Source organism: Carettochelys insculpta, chromosome 21 (assembly GCF_033958435.1).
Source record: "Carettochelys insculpta isolate YL-2023 chromosome 21, ASM3395843v1, whole genome shotgun sequence".
Lineage (NCBI taxonomy): Eukaryota > Metazoa > Chordata > Testudines > Carettochelyidae > Carettochelys > Carettochelys insculpta.
In genome coordinates, this window is record NC_134157.1 from 14404510 (window position 1) to 14423092 (window position 18583).

An 18583-nucleotide genomic window follows, 5' to 3' on the forward strand; every position below is an offset into this window, starting at 1 on the left:
AGCAATGGGGTGCGCTATTGCTGACGCTCATGGAGCAGAGTCCCATTGAGCTGACTCAAAGACCAGATGGAGAAAGATACAGAATGAGTAAAATTTTCCAATATAACCTTTTTCCCCAGGTGGGGGAGGGAGAGGTTCAGGGAAATGGAAACCCTTCACAAACTCATGCTGATGTTAAACATTTTCTGAATATGTCGAAAGCTTGTGTTTGGTCCTTTTTAAAAGAAAACATTTTGACTTTTCTATTTGAAACACCTTTGAAAAACAAGCTTTGTTTCTTTCATTTAAAAAGGGTGGAGGGTGCTCAAGATGTAAACAAACCATTTAGCGTGACTCCAACAATGCTACATTTTTTTTAATTTACTTTTTGATTTGAAGACCTGCAGGGTTTCACTTTTGAGTTAACCTGGAATGGGTTTCTTTTTGATTTTTCAGAACTAAAGGGTGAACTTCTCTTATCCGGCACCCTCTGGACTGGACTGGTGCCTAAGGAGCAAATTTGCCAGACCACAGGAAGTTAGTATGATCTAGCACATTACCAACACTTCCACTGCTTACTGTGCTCTTAGAAGACATTTAGGGGTAAATTACAGGTAAATAAGTGCACGGAACACAAACAGCCAGGACTGGCAGCTGTAAACAAACTTTATGGGCCCATGGGAAACTTGGCCACACCCATAAGTGGTTGGCTAACTAAAATCACACTAGATTATGGATGTTGCTGGATAAGTGTTCTGGATTAGAGAGGTTCAACCTATACCACTGAAATGAAACCCTCTTTTTTCACAAGCCTGCAACCTTATGGTCTACAGGCCTGTACACAATGAGCTAAAAGCCAGCTGGCCCTCAGCTCAGGTTGTAGAGCAGAGACATCACTGTCCCTTGTTAGGGATTTCAGTGCCTCTCGGGTTACACAGAGATGTTGTTAGGCCTCTGGTTAATATTGATGCCAATCGTGAGCAGCTACACCCAGGGCCTGCTCTGCCCTGACAAACCTACCTCGTCAGGCCAGACACCAGCCCACCCCCAGCTCTGTTTTATTTCCCTAATCAGCTTAGCGTGCAGGGTACATACAGGAGCTGAACTGCAGACTGTGGTTTGTGTTATGGACAATTCCCAGCAGGAAGTCCCTGGCCAGGAGAGCCCATTGGGCGTGTGGAGATCTGGGCAGATGGAATGAGGGTTCATCCTGCCTAGCCAGGCCCCAGAAATTGAGCAATTCTGGAGAGTATTTTGAGGCCCTCAAAGGCTTTAATGTTCAAGGTCAAATTTCTTATACAGTCAGAGCTGTGCTCAAGAGACTTCACAACAGGGCCAGATGCCTGGGGCCGGAATGGTCATTTTAGTCCTGACCCACAACTCTTTGGGTGGATGGTGCAGCCGAAGCAGACTGCCTGTGCAAACCAACACCCAATGCTAAAACCTGGAACTGGAGCCAAGGCCCAAAAAGGATTTCACAGGTGGGAACGGCTCAGGTTGAAGAGGTGCTGGGCCTCCCACTCCTTGGCAGGTCCCAGCATCCGGTTAGATGCGCTCCAGTGGCTGTGTGTCCTGCTGAGAGCAGAAGCCCATAACAGTGATTTACGCCCTGCCATACACGCTGTCATGAGACTGCTCCACTGTGCTGGCAGCTGCTAGGGAGGGAGGGAGCAGGTAGCAGACTGGGTTTAATTCTCTCTCTGTTGTCTGGAATCTCAGGGGCTCCCAGCTGAGGGCAAATTCCCTGCAGAGGATTGTTCAGACAGCAAGGACATTTTGCACACATATCACTGTTCTTGAGATCTCAGTGTGCCTCACCAACAAGTGACCTCCCTAATCCCCCCTGCCTTTCCCCAGTCATTCCCCCCTATTTTAAGGCTGGAGAACCCAAGGCACAGAGGGCGCAACTTGCCCAGTGTCACAAGGGCTGGGTTCGTGTCTTCTCTCTTTTAGAGCACAATGCCAGCACAGACCTCTTAACAGCAGTAGCAAATTTTCTTCCTCCTCTAGACCCCTTCCCTGGAAGATGGGTGGAATATAGCCCAACCCAGCCGGACTCTGCTCACCCACGCTACTCTAACTCCATTCTTGTGTTGATATACCAAGGGCCATGAAAACTGGAGCACCAAAAACCCACCAATTCGCAGCAGAGGCAGGGCAGGGAACCCAGAAATCCTGATTCCCCAGCCCCTTTTATCACAGCCTCATTTAAAGTGCCCAGCTTCATTCTCAGAAACCACTTGCTGCAGCTGAGTCCCACCTCCTTGTATCTTGAACCAAGGTGCTATTGCACGACAGAGGAGCTAATGGGAAGGAGTTTGCTCTTAGGTCACTTGTTTTTCCAGGCGTTTGCTTACAGAGGTGGAGCATTATTACTGCAGACACCCTTGACCTAGAATGGAGGAAAGGAGATTTACAGAGTCCTTTCAGCCAACCTCAAAGTGTAATTATGTGACTGACTCAGCCTGTTGCCTTTCACAAGCTACCTCACCTGGCCTTAGCAGTTTCCCACCTATAAAAGGAGAATAAGGAATACTTTTGTGCCTGCCGTAGAGGATCATTTCACTGTGCAGTGCATTCAACTTATAAAACGCTTATATAGGGGAAGAGTTAGCAATTAATTTGCAGGCTAAGCACAGTAATTTATGTCCGTCCAGTTAAAGAAAAACAGGTCCAAACGCAAACCATGCAAGAGAGCACACAGCGTGTCTTCCGAGCAACAAACGGCAGCTCCTCTAAGCTGAAGGACTTTGTGCATAGGCAGAGGTCTTCAAAATGGAAACGGCTGCAGTAGACAGAGTAGCTGGCCATTGAGGTAGCATTGCTACATAACACAAACGGGGTGTGATGTTATATTGCTGGATTTTTTGGTAGAGTCTGTTAGTTGGATTCCCCCACCCAGTAACGTTACAAGCCACTGTAACATGGTGCCGTGTATGTTAATCGCATACATGAAGTGCTGCAAGTTTCTGTGTGGTCATATATAAATAACCCAGTCAAGTGTTTGGCTGCACTTTAATGTCACCAATCAACAAGCTGTAGCCCTGTACGTGATAGCTTCCAAAAGAGTTGTGGGTAATTCTTTGTTTGTTTGTTTGCTTGTTTCTTTTTTTGATATTGTCAACTCCTGTTTCCCCTCTGATGCTGGGTTTATTTCCTATTAAAAAGCAAAAATCCCCTGCCCTGCAGAGCCAGGCAGCCTATAGAGATACTTCAGCAAAAAACCAGGGCAGAGGGTAAAAGGCAGTACGAGCACCAAGCAGTGAACAAACAGATCTGGTCTGAAATCAAACTGTATCAGCAGAATCCTTGGAAACATCAACTGGTTGAGGCTCAGGTCAAGGAGCAAATGAGGTGCAATTATATTGAGATTTACAGCATTGCACTAGCCCCTTTGGTCTTAGCTATTAACTTGGCCCCTGAGACAGGTACACAGACACCATGCTGGCTGCAACGCTTAGGCTTGAGCTTGTTCACGAGTACTGGGTAAAAGCCAAAGTCACTGTGCCCAGCTAGGCCTCTGGAGCAGTGAGGAGCAGCGTGTGTGAACCAAGTGATTTGCGGCTCAGAAAGTGTTGGGCGGGAGGGAGAGAGCAAGGAAGTGCAGGGCTCCCTTCCTCCGGTGCGTGAGAAGCACGTGGGGGAGGAAGGAGTCACAAGGCTATAAGGAGAACCCCGGACGACCATGGGCCATGGCTCCCTAAGGTGACAGAGGGCCACATGCTATTGGGGAGTGCCCATGACTGCGGTTCTGAAATCTGAATCAGCCCCTCTCGTGGGTCAATAAGACTGAGCTGGAAACCTCGAGAGAACATGAGAGGACATTTCTGGTATCTGCTGCTTCTGGTCTCCCCAAAGCTCCACAGTGTCTCAGCACAGCTGCTTGGGGCACAGGAGGAGAGAGGAAGTGGCTGAACTTTGTCCTCCTGCAAACAGTGTGGGTCCATTCGAGGGCGGCTCTTACTTGGCTGAGCCTCTCTGTGGAGAGGGACTGGTGAATGTGTGGGTAAGCTGCCAGCTCCAAGTAGAGCCATTCTTCCTGTGAATCACAAGTTTCATAGAATAGAACTGGAAGGGACCTTGAGAGGTCACTGGGTCCAGTCCCCTGCCCTCATGGCAGGACCAAGGGGTCAGTAACTCCCAGTATGGGTGCCAAGAGTGGTATGCAAGCTGATTTTCATCGGCACGTGAGGCAGGAGCTCAGCCCCGCCCCTCCTCCCCCTTGCAGTGAGCAGCTTGCTCAAAGCCACGCCGCCTAGGTGTTAACAAAGGCCAGCTAATGCTACCAACCACCACCTACATGGTAAAGCTTTATTTAGTTATTAATGAAGCTGTTGTAAGGAGGATAATTAGTGACTTTTAAAAGTGTCACTAGCACTTGGACCTTAGATAGAGGTCAAAAGGTCAAAATTTGGCACTCCGCCTCGGAAAGGTTGCTGACCCCTAGGTCATCCCTGACAGATGTTTATGTAAACTGCTCTTAAATACCTCCAAGGACGGAGCTTCCACAACCACTTTCAGCAATTAATTCCAGGGCATAACCCCCTCTGACAGAACTTTTTCCTCATATTCAACCTAACCCTCCTTTGTTGCAATTTACGCCCTTTGCGTCTTGTCATTCCCTCAGAGGTTAAGAAGAATAATTTTTCTCCATCCCTGTAACATCTTTTTAGGTACTTGAAAGCTGTTATGTTCCTTCTCAGTCTTCTCTTTTCCAAACTAAACAAATCGAATTTGTTGTTGTCCCTCATAGGTCATGCTCTCTAGACCGTTAATCATTTTTGTTGCTCTTCTCTGGACCTTCTCCAATTTCTTTACATCTTCCTTGAAACGTGGTGCAGCATAGAGGTATTTCCGGTTTGTTTGCACGCTCGGGAATGAGGAATCTTCACTTCCTCAAAGCAATGATATCAGCAAGTGCCTGCCGCTCATTTTAACCTTTGCTGCAACTTTCTCCAAGGGCCTGAGATGGAAAGAGACCTCTCCTGCACCTTGAGTGAGGGACTGAGAAGAAGTGAGCCTCTGGAGAGAGGCAGTGCCAGCATGGAAGGAGTGGCGGGACCAGCCACAGGTGCCACTGAAGACCACAACAGAGGAGAGGTTACAGGGCTGGAGCAGCAGGACTGCACTGGACTCACAAGCAGCCTGGTTGAGCCCAACCTCCCTACACAGGCACAACAAGAACCTAAGTGCACATCAGGAGTCACCAACACAAGCTTTGTTGGGGATCCCCCACCCTATTCTCCTCCAGACCCAAAGACTGCTCACTTGATGTACCCACCGTTCCAGGCCATCTCAGGACAAGCCTCCATCATGTACCAGCCAGGACCTCTACAGCAGAATTTACCTTCTGGCTCCTTCCCCTACACTATTGTACGTAACCATGGTAGTATGTCATTACCAGTGTGTGTAATGTTCCTCCCCATCCTGCTTCTCCCTCCACCCCCATTCTCTCTCTCTCACCAGCATGCAGCGACACTACAGATTAATTATCTAGGCTGTTGTATCCCTTGCAGGCATGGTCTTCCTACCTGCAGCCAATCTGCCATGGCCATGGGGCAAAAAGAGAAGGCAGAGGATCCATGTACTGCCCATAGCAGACAATAAGGCCACATGCTGTGCCACGTGACTGCATTAACTTATCTAGGTTGAAGCTCTCTAGTCTGGCACCCTCAGGACTGGTTCAGTGCTGGATGAGAGAATTAGCCAGACCACAGAAAGTCACTACTGTCAAGTGGCACTACCAACACTTCCACTGCTTATTAGGCTCTTAGAAGGCATTTGGGGGTAAATTACAGCTCAATAACAGCACAGAACACTGACAGCCAGGACTGGTGGCTGTAAACAAACTTTATGGGACCACATAAACTTGGCCATACCCATAATAAGTGGTTGTCTGGCTAACTAAAATCATGCCGGATTACAGATGTTGCCAGATGAGAGAGTGTTGGACTAGAAAGGTCCAACTTGTAGGCTAGTCCAGCTCAGCCACCAGCAGCAGGGCCAGAAGGGGAAGACAGCGACTGGTAAGGGTTTGTAAATAGGCTGGTCTGTACATTGCAGTCGCTTGAGTATTCCCAGAAGTCTTAGAAAGGGTCAAGTTTCCTGATGGTGCAGAACTGCCTCCCAAAGGAAATGGTGGAAGCCCCAAGGCATGAGACAAAGTCCAGCATAGACAAGGCACTGGGAGACAGCACTAAACAGCATCAGGAGCAATTCCACAGTGGGGTGTGGGTTGGCCACATGGGTCTTCTCCCATCTGTAGCTCCAGCTGTTCCACAGCAAAGGGGCACCCAAGGCAGAGATGCTTTGTCTCAGGGTCCCTCCCTCTATGTTGCATGTGTCTGAGAATGACCAGAACCCTTTGCTTTACATTGCAGTACAATGGGCTGCCCGGCAGTGGGGTTCCAGGAGTGGCCGACACGAGGCATCCGCCCAAAGATTATATGGTGGAGTCGGTGCTGGTGACAATCTTCTGCTGTTTATTGACTGGGGTGATCGCGCTGGTCTATTCCCATGAGGTAGGAGAGGCTCTTTCCTTCCTGAGGCCTGGGATATCCTGGAGGGATGTGGGGTTCACATGCTTAGAGCTTGTTCTCCTTGTTAGGGATGTGAGGGGTTATGCCGTATGACAGGCGGCGCTGATAGGAGTGCTCTGGTTGCTAGGCACCCATGCTACACTCATTTCAGTGGGATTCTCTCCCCCTGCTCTGCTATGTACAGGGGACTTTGATTGTCAGCTGTATGGACTCACTTCCCTGATCCTAACAAAACCTCTGCTTAGCACCCCAAAGAACGGCTCTGCCTCACAAAGCCCACCAGCACATGGGATGGGATGTGGGAAGGCAGGTAAAATTCCTTTCCTCTCTGGCTCTTGCAACCAACTCCACATGGGACATGCCACCACCCAGCTCCATGGTTACACTTCCAAATTCCTATTGTCATTGGAAGTCCCAAGTAATTGTCTGGTGCTTCCTTGAATCTCAGTCACCAGGATTCTGAAAGTACCTCCCGAGGCAGATGATTGCTTGAGGCTGCTGGCACTCTGATAGAGCCCTCTGCGTACTTAGCCCAGATAAAACAAGGGCCTGCTTGTCCTTCTGCTGCTTAGTTCACGTACTACTGTACAGGGGTCTTTAAGGACACACAATGTACTCCTGTGTGTCTGACTTTGGCCAACAGGACAAATAAGCTGGTGGTCAATCATCCATGGTTAGATTTAGTTGGTCTAGTATGGACTCAGTAAATCCAGTGCTGAAGGTTCCTCTGTCAATATCGGTACTCAGTGTAGTTAGGAGGAGTAAGGGACATTGACAGAAGAGCTTCTCCCATCAGCCTCCTGCGGTGCCTCAGCTCCAGCTATGCAGTTCTTATAGCTGGAGTTGTGTAGCTTAGACCAACTTTTCCCCCTGGTGTAGGCCAAGGTTCCCCCTAATTTTTTCCATCCATGGGCAGAATAAATTTTGTTATGTGCACCAGTAGAAACACATGCTGACAGCTGTGGGTGGCTGTGGGGCACTCTGCTAATCAGCTGGGCAACACCTGAATCTCTTGTGGGTAGCAGCCCAAGCACTCAGCTCACAGAGAACACTGGTGTAGACTTGCCTTTAGTTGGTCTGAAATGTCTTCCTTTTTCCTCTCTGTGAGTGACAGTCGGTGCCTTTGTTTTCTATCAGATCTGATTAAAGCTCTTGGTGGGGAAGGGTGGCAAGAGGCTCTCTTTAGGAGGCCTCAAAACTGTCTGAAGTGCAAGAAACTTGCATCTCTTCTCATTGGCTGTGCTCCCTTCTTCCAACCTTAGACGCGAACTGCCCTGAACAGAGGAGACCTGGTGCAAGCCAAGATAGCCTCCAAAAAAGCCCAATCACTGGTTCTCTTCAGCCTGCTCTTTGGGGTGTTTGTGTGCATCAGCTGGGTCATCTACGTAGTGGTGGTCCTTTATCTATGAGAGACCATCCCACAGGTAACAGACTGCTTCACGTCAAGAGCTCCCCACTACCGTCAACACTGGCAGGCTCTGGGGCAGTGGGCCAAGCACCTCTTTGTGGGCTAAAAGAAGTGCCGTGATGCAGGAATGTGGCATGGAAATGAGAGGGTCTGGGCTGCTGTTCTCTGCCAGCAGATCTTGCGCAGCAGAGGTGTGGGCTTGTCCACCTGGCCTTATATTTCATTCACTTCCTCAAGTGCAGAGACTGTGACTACTGGGCCAGGCCCAGCCAAACCACCGGCACAGACACTGCCCCAAAGCCAGCACCAAAACGTTCTACCTGCTGCATCCAGCCCAAGTGAGCATGTGTCACTTCAACTAACTCAGCAGCAGTCCAAAAAGCTAACTTCAGCTCCACCCAACACTGCACGTCCCAGAGCATCTCCCTCATATATTATTTCCAACACTTTGTTCGCAGCTTGGGGCCTTCGCTCCCAGAGCAGCATCTCTGTGGGAAGACAACTAGCAATGTTGAAAGGCTGAAGGTGGAGAAGCTGCCAACACTAGAGCCCTCTGCCCGGACTAGGATATCGGAGGTTAGCTGGAATGCCTTTGTGGCTTGTGCTGAACACTCACTCCCCAGAAAAGGCAGTCTCCCATCAGTCAGCGGAGACAACCACCCAGACTCCTGAAGGATCAGAGTTAACTAGAACGTGTCCCTGACAGCTAAACAGTTGGTGACTGTGTTATGGGCACACCAAAACTGCACGTATCTAACACATGGCACTTGAATCAGAGGAAACGCACCTTCCCGATGTCCTGGTTATCGCAAGCTTTTAACATCCAGAGTCTATGTCTGAAACGGCCAATGGGGAAAGGACGGCTGTGTTCATTCAGGAGTCCTAAGAGCAATTCAACCTGGTCTGGGGATTGGAGGCCAAGAAAAAAAAATATGAACACACTTTTTCCCCCCGTTGAGAAACACACCTGTTTCTCCCCCATTGCCACTTCTGGATTTCAATTAAAAAATACGTTGGTCAAAATCTCACGTTTCCATATGTAACTCGATTCCTGCTGACCTGCTGCAAATCAACCACCCCCATAGGGGCAGGTCTGTCTCTTCTCCCGAAACAACTCCTTCTGGTGACTGGCAGAGACAAGACCCTGGTCAGACGGATCCCTTCTGGCATTTCCTCTGTGTGCAGCCCCCGAGCTGTCAGTCCCCATGTGGAACCACTTCAGTGCTATTTAAATAAACTCCTTGCCTGGAACTTGCAGGAGGCTGGAAGCTCCGAGGATGTGCGTAGGGCTGAACGGAGCCTCAGGAGAAACAGCTCTGCTAGCACTAAGCCACAGCCTAAACTCACTCACCTACGCAGCCGGCTGCCCTGCTAGCCCTGAGGGAAAAGCCTATTTGTTATTCCAAAGGTTACCACCAATCACCACGTGCTCAGCTTCCTGAGGCAGGAGCACAGTTCTCTCCCTCCCATAGGGCCGCCTGGCTGTTTACTGCAGCAGCTGCACGTGGTATGTGTATGCAGTGGCAGATGGCCTGACTACAGGTCTATCCACTGCATGGCTCCTAATGATTTACCACAGTATCCTCCCAGATGTCAAGAGACTGGAAGGCACCGGAGGGAGGCGTGTTGGGCTGTCTGGTTTGCAGACTTTGCCTGAGCAGGATGAAAATTTAACACAGAGGCACCGCAATCACTGACCAGAGAGAGTGAAGTCTGCTCTGCAGCCTGAGCTGGGAGCCAGCTGGCTTGCAGCCCATGCAGTGCAGCATGGGGCCTTTAGCCCCTAAGGCCGCAGGTTCAGTACCTTCTGCGGATGACCTGGGTCTGTCAGCCTTACCACAAGAACCAGCATCAGCCCCTCATTGGAGCCCTTCCGCAAACTTCCACAGAACCAGGGGTCATGCATGGGGGTGGTCACATGCAACACCCAGGCCCCCTCCGCCATCCTCACCCTTCAGTGCTGTGCCGCACCCCTTCCAATGAGTGCTGGGGGGGGTCCTGCCCCTCTGCTGGTGTGGTGCAGCCCCAACATCAGCATGAGTTAAAAATAGCTCACACCCCTATGGGCCCACTCACCAGAAATGGTGCAGTGCTTCTAGGGGAAGGGGCGGGGCAGCAGTAGTGACAGAGGCAAGGGGGTTGCGGGCATGTGGCTGGTGCCACCACTGGAGTTTTCTCACCGGGCGCCACTGCACAGAGCCCTCCGCCTTTCCTGCATAACGATAGGTCCCATCCACTGGCCTCCAAATACAGCGTGATGGGCCTGAATTCTGGTGGAACCAGTGAGTCCAGAGTCAGCAGTGTTCATGTGACCCTATTGCTGTAAGACACTGAAAGTGGTTCAGAGTACAGAGACCTTGGCCTGCTTAGCTCCATGGCAACAACCCACAACTAAAAATATTTGTAACCTTTCATTAAAGAGACAGAACGAAAAAGAAGAAAGCATTCAAAGCACGTGAAGTATTAAAGTAAGGCTTTCAGTATGCCGTAATCCCATTCCTTTTAGCTGGGGAGGAGTTTCTGCAGGGACATCTTCCCCCCTTCGTGTTCTGATTGGAGCCATTTTTCTTAACCTTTTATTTATACAGTACCCCTTTTAAAAAAGTATATAAAGTACCCCTAGACTTCTCTTGCATACCCATCAGGGTACATGTACCACTGGTTGAGAAAAATGGTTTTAAAGTAATCTGAAGTCTTGAAACGAGTGCCATTCATCCTGTCCAGACTACTGTCCGCTTTTCAGGAGTCAGATTGGTTTTGCATACCACCAAGTTACACCTCACTTAAAAACTACTTACAAAAATATCACAGAAGACTATTCCTGAAAACTTGCTGACTCTGCACCATCTTATCAAATAACTGAAGTGGAATAGAAAAGTTGTATTTACATTTCAGCATAAGGCATATGAGCAGGAGAAAAGTCACTGTCTGCATGAACTTGTAGATTGTATTGACTTTCCTAATGTTTTTTATGTAGCCTGTTGTAAAACTAGGCAAATATCTAGATGAGTTGAGGTACTCCCCCCAAGATCTGGGTGTACCCCTGGTTGAGAAACACTATATTAAACATGGTAACTGTCTTCTTGGGGCAGAAGAGTTGAGATGGGCTGGAGTCGGGGGGTGACGTTGTAGTCCAATTAATTCCTCACTTTGACACAAAACAAATGCATAGAAGGGGACAGAACGCGCAGGCCATTAGCAGTTTCCTCTTCTTTTTTCCATCAACGGAATAAATTTTTGCTCTGTGCACCATGGCATGTGCAGATGGGCACCAATAGAAACACATGTTGCTGGCTGGGGGTGCTCAGCTAATGAGCTGGGCAGCATTTGAATCTCTGCTGAGTGGCCACCCACGCACTCAGCTAACAGGGAACACTGGGAGGCATTTATTTGAGTTCCTGTTTTTGATAGCAGGCTCAGGGCAGCTTTGTAAAGGGCAGAGATGTCTGGGCAGCTAAGCCAGGCACTTAGAAAGCCAGAGGGAAACAGGAGAGAGAAGAAGAAGTGGGGAGAAGAGGACATGAGGGAGGAATGAAAGAAGAAACCCAAGTCTCCCGTGCCAGGTACTGTTCAGCATTTAGCCAAAGCCAAGGAAGTGGCGATGTGTCCTGGGTCTCCCTCTGTGGCCTGATCATGACAGACATCAGACTACAGCAACGAAGGCCTGATAGAGTCCTAGTGGATCGTATGGAGCAGCTCATTCCTCTTTGTCTGCCTATCTATACCTGATTATTTTGTCTAATTTCCAACACCAATTTTAGGTTCCAATTCCATTGTCCTTGGTTTACCAGTCACCTTAACGCAGTCCTCGAGTAGTCTCAGCTGAGCTCTGTGTCTGGACTAATCTGATCTAACTTCTACGAGCAATCTGATACAAACACACCAAGCCAGAATTTTACCACCTTGCACAAGTCAGGGTGCAGGCCTCCACCCTGCTCCGAACACCCCCCACAGCTAGCTTGTTGGAAACATGTCCGTAAAAGCGTGTGTGAAGTAAGAGTGCAAGAGGGTCACTATGTGGAAGTCACCGTGATCATAACAAGACACTGTCCTTATAATGCAGAGCAGTCTGGAAACTAGATGAATAAGCAATGCTGTGGGTTAGCATAGCGGTAATCTTGCTGAGCTGGCCAGGATGGTTCCAAGTCGTTTGCAACTGAAATGCAGTTGTGGCCAGCAGAGGGCAGGATTTTCCAAGACTAGGACAGCTGTTTTCCAGAGCTAGCCTGTTACAAAATACTTACCAGAAAAAAGGGGAAGACCGTGTTTCCTGGCAGGTCACAAGCAACTTTTTCTGCCACGTCTCCAAGTGCAGGTAAAGCAGGCCCATCTACTAGTAAACTGACCTAATTCTAACTCTGCTGACTTCTACTGTCCAGAAGGCTGCTTTGCATCTCAGGACCTGCACGCTACATTACAGGCAAACCTCCCAAATATCAGCCCATGGACTTCCTCTACCATTCAGGCTTTACATAGCAACAGAATGGGAAGCTTCCCTCTACAGTCCTCTTTATTACTCACAATCTGCAAACCAGTGGAGCCCAGTCTGCACACAACAAAGCTACTCAGGACCATCCCCAGTGGGTTCCCTTTGACAGCAGGTCTAAACCTCCTGTCAGTTGGAGACAAAGGTGATTTAATCGCCATGGAAAATAGATGTGTGTATTTCTCTCCTCTGAGGTTAAAGAAACTGGTTTGGAGGTGTGTTTGGAAGGTGGTTCCTCGGCTTTAACACACTTGGGAAACGCAAAGGACTTAACAAAAAGCTGTCCTGTGACAGCTTATAGACTAACATATTTTGGAGCATAAGCTTTCGTGGGGAAAGACCCCCTTCATCAGATGCATCTTACGAAGCAGGTCTTTCCCCACGAAAGCTTATGCTCCAAAATACCTGCGAGTCTATAAGGTGCCACAGGACTTCTTGTTTTTGAAGATACAGTCTAACGCAGCGACCCCTCTGATCCTTGTCACCATGCAAAGGACTCAGTTATTTGACCCCCATTCAAATTGGGCAGCACTTATTTTAGTTAAAACTATATTTATTGGAAGTGTCTCAGCAAGACTATAAAGGCCTGTAGATTACTACAATAAAATAAAAACACAAACCAACCTCGTGGCCCAATTCCCCATCTGCTGTGATCATCCCACCTCACCCCCGCATTGGTGGTCAGGACTCCTAGGTTCTCTTTCCAGCACCACCATGTATTTGTTGTGACACTTTGGTAATTCATAACGCCTCAGTGGTCCAGTTTCCCCATGTGTGGAAGAGGTATTGTAAGGCTTAATTGTCTGGAAAGTACCTTGAGATCCTAAGCAGAGACTTTAAAAAAAAAAAAAGTTCAAAGTAGGCCTTAAGAGGCCCTAGGCCTAGAAACAGAGACCAGTCAACTGCTGGAAGATCCTGCCCTTGTTCATATCTCCTGTGCCCCATTTCAGTTTCACCTTGGGCATTAAGGCAGAGGAGGACTCGGACACTGGCAGCGACTACATGCTTGCACGGAGTAATTGCTCAGACACCACCATCCAAGGAGTCTGCTGCCATTGCTGACATCACAAGATGTTAGGCCAAACAATATCATCTCAATGTTTCCTTGTACTCCCGCACCTGTCTGTTATCCCTTGTCTTATACTTACATTTTAAAATCTTTGGGAGATGGGGGACTGGTTTTGTTCTGTATGCACAGCACTTAAGATAACTGGATGGCAGTACAGGCAGCAGCTTTTTGTCATAGTGAACCTAACGGCTAACAACTGAAAGCACAGAGGGAAACACCTGAAAGAGAAAATAAGAGCATATTTCAGCCCTCAAGGGAAGCACTGCCATTATGTACTTTTGTAGCCTGGCTTCTCATGAGATTTCACTGCACCTCTCTATGCTGCCAGGTGTTACCCTCCCCACTCCCATGAAGTGTCAGTAAAGGCTGAGAACACTTGATACCTTGCAGGACTGAGTCCCTAAAACTTTAAGGAGATCTCAACATTTCTGTTAGGCAGCGAAGAGAGAAAACAAACCAGCAGCCATGTAGCACTACAGACTGCTGGTTTGTTTTATTAGAATACAGACTAACACAGCTACCTCTCTGTTACTATTCAGCTAAGAGACAAGACAGAGAACCCCACTGCCCATCACTGAAATGCAGCCACTTCCGCCGTGGAACATGACCTGCTTACAAGTGCAGAGCTGTGTTACACACCCATTGGGGCATGAAATACAATGAGGTCAGTGAACTCCAAGAGGCAAAAATTAGTACATGCCTGAAAAACATCACTTCTAAACAGGGAAAACCAGCCATGTATAGGGCAAACTCAGAGCATTAGAACAGGCAAGGCTGGTCTCTTCTACATCAGAGGATCTCTGAAGAATTCACAAATTAAGTCTAACACTTTCCCAGTGGCATAGACATTTTACCTGGGGGGGAGGGAGACACAGCCAGATGACATGACTTGCAAAACGTCGCAACGAAAGAGCCACATAAGTGAAAATAGAACCCAAGATTGCCGACTCCCAGGCCTGTCCTTCCAAACCCCTCGGGCATCCTTTTGTGCCTCAAAGTGAGGGTAACATGAACATACATGCTATAGTGCAAATGGGGAGACTTTGTGCGTGCAGGGTCCTGCTACACACACCCTCGTCCCCTAAACCTGCAGCTCTTGAGGGAGTGTTTTTTTCCAGCCTGCTCTGATGTGGCATGCCATGTGTCCCACCCTGTAAAACCATCTGACTTTAAGCATTGCTTTTGGTATGTAACTTGGTCAGTGTCTCAGTACCCTACATGCCAATCGGGCAGATGCAGATTATTTCCAGTGGAATTTTGAAACTTATCCAGGACCAAAATAGACCAGAAGCCTCACATTTTCAGTGAGCCAGGCCTCAGGAGCAATTATTTATAGGCTCCTTTGGAGTGCCACAATACCACTTTGCAACATACACACATCCTGCTGCATGTGGGTCCCCTCCTCCTACTGAACGTGTGAATATGGAAGTTCAGGGGGCAAGTGTTTCTCTAATTATGTGCTGGGGAAGGAGGGGGAAGAAGAATGTCCGAGCTCTGATGTTTATACGCTTTACCAGGAGAAAATGAAAGGCTAACAGAAGAATGAGACCAGGCAGAGGAAAACCACAGAAAACAAGAGGCCACACCAGCTGGAGAAGTGGATTCGATTGTCACTTTAATCCGCAGACTGCTGCATGCACTGTAAACATGATGGTTAGGCTGGGTCGTTTACTGGTATTTATTTTGCTTTAATACAAAAGTTACAGGTTTGAAACATTTGCAGGAAGATGTCCTGGTCAGGGTTGGCTTAGTGGTAAACAGACGATACAATGTAACTCTCTGGGATAGTAGGAGACACAGCATGGCTGGTGCGTTGCCCAGCAGAATTGGGGTGACACAGGGCTCCCCACTTACACATCTCTGGGTACAGCTGCTGTCATCTCAGCAGTAATGTACAAACTGGCATCATCTCTTATTTGGCCTCTGTCTGAGTATTCAGTCAGTGCTTTAAAAATCCCCCACTCCTCCTGGAGGGGAAATGGCCTAAGGATTCTGCCTGCAAGAAGCACGACTGATGATCACAGTCACAGCCCTGTCGACAGATCAGGAGTCTGTGTTGTGATCACAGTGAGGCCTTAGAGCAGAGGAGTGAACCCTTCAGACCTGCAAGGCCAGCCACTGACAGAGAACCAATACACGGCACGTTACCGAAGCTCCTGTGTCAACATGATGGGAACATTCTGGCCCCCTACCCCTCCAGTTCTGCTCATGCTGTCGCTCCAGCGCCAGTCCATAAAGTGAGTCCCCCTTTCTGCCAAGGCAGATGGCTCCCCTTCAAAACTACAAGCACAACCATAAAATCAGAGGAAAGCCAGCACTTGGCAGATCACCCAGGGATGGCACCAAAGGGCCACAAGAACAACCTACTGGGTCACACCAATGGCCCATCTAGCTTAGTATCCTGTCTTCTGCCCGTGGCCAATGCCAGAAGCTTGAGGGAAAGAACAGAACAGGGCAATAAGTGAGTGATTCATCTTGTTGCCCAGTTCCAGTTTCTTCTTCTCCAGAGTTCTTTGCCCTTGGCGCTGTGTGGATGTGGTCTGGGTCACAGGAGCAGCTGTCAATCAACTGCCCTCTCCCAGGTGGTCATTTGTACAGCTAGCACACAACCACATGGCAGGCAGCAAGCACACCAGTGGTGAACCTTTCATGAGGATCTGGCAGTGTGGAGCTTGTGTCCTTCTGTGCCTGGTTCAGGGGGGGTCTTGTCCGCAGTTTAGCTGCATCACAGGGACTTGAAAACAGCAACATGGAAAAGCCAGAAGAGACATGAGCCTTTGGGGGTAGCTTTTAGGATAAGGGACATTTCCACCAAGGAGCATCTGCCTGCCTGTCACCCTGCCACTCCCTCTCTCCACAGCAGCAAGTGGGACAGTGCCAGGGAGCCTCAGCCTGTAACCCAGAAGGGGCACAACACTCACACACGAGGCACCAAGCTGGAACACACTGAAATGAAAGGACAATTTTAGCAACACGACCACACACACAATAGTGCTATAAATCACCTACGCTACAACACACGCCTTAAATAATAAAGTGACACGTTCAGAACCAAACAGCAGAGGAGTTGGCCCAAGAAGTGGGTTGCATTTGCTGCTTCACAGACCGCACAGACTTACCGTGCAAAGCAGCTGGCTCAAAAACTCACAAATTAGCCACATAACCAAAACATGTGGCTTGACACACTTGTTAAATTTCCTCTTTCAGATTCAAGGTCTTCTGTGTTGAAAGGCTTCTCCTAGGAGCTGCATGGGTCCAGGCAGGAATAGTCTATCGACCGCTTGGTCACACCTCTATTCCCTTTATGGGACACAGAACTGCACTGACAGGCCTTGTGAGGCTGATTAAAATACACAACACATTCCTGAAAACATGACCAACACTGTAAATGGCTGAGGAAGGACGGACAGATCACGGGTGGGAATCGGCCAGCCCCCGCCGCACGGGTGGCAAGGACTGGTCACCTGAGGGCATGACTGTAGGGGAAAAGGGGAAGAGAAACTGAGTAAGGCACATGGACCAGATCAGGGTTTACATGGTGCATAACGTGCTAGCTGCCCATCATGGGCTGGACTGCCTGCGTCTCACTGGATGTTGACTCGGCTACACTGGGGACAGAACTCTGCCAGCTCCAAAGCTGCCTTCTAGCTTTTCCAACACAAAGGTCACAAAATACAGCACCGAAGATTATGCAGAGGGGGCTCCATAAACAGCTCTGGCACCAACCCCACGAGGCGAGTCAGGGAGAGAGGATGACCAGGTTTAGCACCAAACACAGGCCCCTTCCTTTGCACTTTAGCATTTACACTTCTGGAAATACTCCTGGCTCCAGACGTGCCCCTCTAGACTGCGCTCCTGCCCTAAGCCTCCCTTATTCCAGCACCTGGAAAGACACTGTCACTAGCTGTGGATTTACACACACCGTTTTGCACTTGTTTTCCTTTAAACCTGCTGGCATTTCGACATGCATCAACCTCTGCCTGCTGTGGACTCTAAATACTAGTATTTACAAACAGACAGTCTTATACACTACAGTATTTACTGTGCAGTAGCTAGTACCATCACTAAGGGATACAGGCTCACAGGGTACTTGAGCGACAGTACCTTGGCTAGTCAACCTTTCCGGAGTTGAGAGAGTTACTGTCTTTTTAAATAATAAGTTTGGGAGAAGGAAGGACGTGATGCCTGGATATAGCAATCGTTGCCCATGTTTTCAGTGCCCCTTTCATATCTGGGGGATTGCCTTCCTCCCAGGAAGGTTAGAGAGATCTGGGGCAATTAGCTCTAATAACCCTGTAAACACACACAAAATAGAGCGTCTCTGGCAGAGAGTGTGCAAGGCTCTCCCCTCTTGCCTGTCACCCCATTGTCCCTGGGGGAAACAGTGATTCACGACCACATTGCATGGGTGACAAGAAGGTAACAGGGAACAATCCAGGGCTTGCATGGTTTTTGTCTGCTGCACAGGTGCATTGCAATCCATAGACATGCAGCTCACGGCTGCGGAGCTCTTGCTGCTGCCCCCTGGTGCTTGAAGACAAAAGCGAGAGCAGTTCAGAATACATGTAAAACATCAATTGGCAAACCAGTAACATGGCTCCAGGGGAGCCTCTTTCCACTGCAAGCTCCTCACGGGTTGACGTGGTGTGGAGAGACAGGAGGTGGAGGAAGGAGAGTGAAATGACCGTTGGTTTTCCTTGGCTGTTGCTGTCTGATGAGACACACACATGTTCACAGAGAGTTCTTCTGCTGAGAGAATCCAGCCTCCACATACCCAGGAAGCAAGCGACTGATGCCAGCTGGGCAGGAAGGATGCATCATCCAGTAACAGGCCTAAGTGTTTACTCCAGTCGCGTAGCTGCCCTCTGTGCATTCACGGAGCCATTCTCCTTGCTCAGGTTCCCCTCTTCCTAGGTTTTCTCTTCCCTGTCTGTTTTTCGCCTCGTTATGTTTCGCGGTTTGATTTTGAGAGACAGTTCCCACAAGGCCTCCTCGGCCAAATGGTCGCTGAAGTCATTGAAGAATGAGACTATGTCGTCATTTCTTTTGATGTCGTAATGTCTGTAAAACCAGAGAACACTACAATTAACACCTCATCTTTC

General features: G+C 48.9%; 2 protein-coding genes across 9 annotated transcripts in view; one reads left to right on the plus strand and one right to left on the minus strand.

The window, feature by feature from the left end:
* The first annotated feature begins 436 nt into the window (after positions 1–436).
* PRRT1B (proline rich transmembrane protein 1B) lies at positions 437–11037 on the plus strand. Its single transcript, XM_075015375.1, has 5 exons — positions 437–516; positions 4940–5352; positions 6360–6500; positions 7781–7942; positions 8385–11037. Exons 2-4 carry the CDS (start codon positions 4948–4950, stop codon positions 7925–7927), a joined length of 693 nt encoding a protein of 230 aa, XP_074871476.1. The 5' UTR covers positions 437–516; positions 4940–4947; the 3' UTR covers positions 7928–7942; positions 8385–11037.
* Positions 11038–15055: 4018 nt separating this feature from the next.
* RAPGEF1 (Rap guanine nucleotide exchange factor 1) overlaps positions 15056–18583 on the minus strand; it is a 138504-nt gene continuing 134976 nt past the window's right edge. For all 8 annotated transcript variants that reach the window (XM_075015093.1, XM_075015092.1, XM_075015089.1 and 5 more), the window contains one exon: positions 15056–18542. In XM_075015093.1, coding sequence (XP_074871194.1) covers positions 18392–18542 — 151 coding nt within the window. In that variant the 3' untranslated portion in view covers positions 15056–18391. The remainder of the gene's footprint in view (positions 18543–18583) is intronic.

Excerpts from the sequence above, each read along its gene's own strand:
- PRRT1B (XM_075015375.1), top strand. The coding sequence starts at position 4,948 with ATGGAAAGAGACCTCTCCTGCACCTTGAGTGAGGGACTGAGAAGAAGT. Across the intron at positions 5,353-6,359 it reads GCTCCTTCCCCTACACTATT|TACAATGGGCTGCCCGGCAG; the intron begins GTACGTAACCAT and ends TTTACATTGCAG. Across the intron at positions 6,501-7,780 it reads CGCTGGTCTATTCCCATGAG|ACGCGAACTGCCCTGAACAG; the intron begins GTAGGAGAGGCT and ends TTCCAACCTTAG.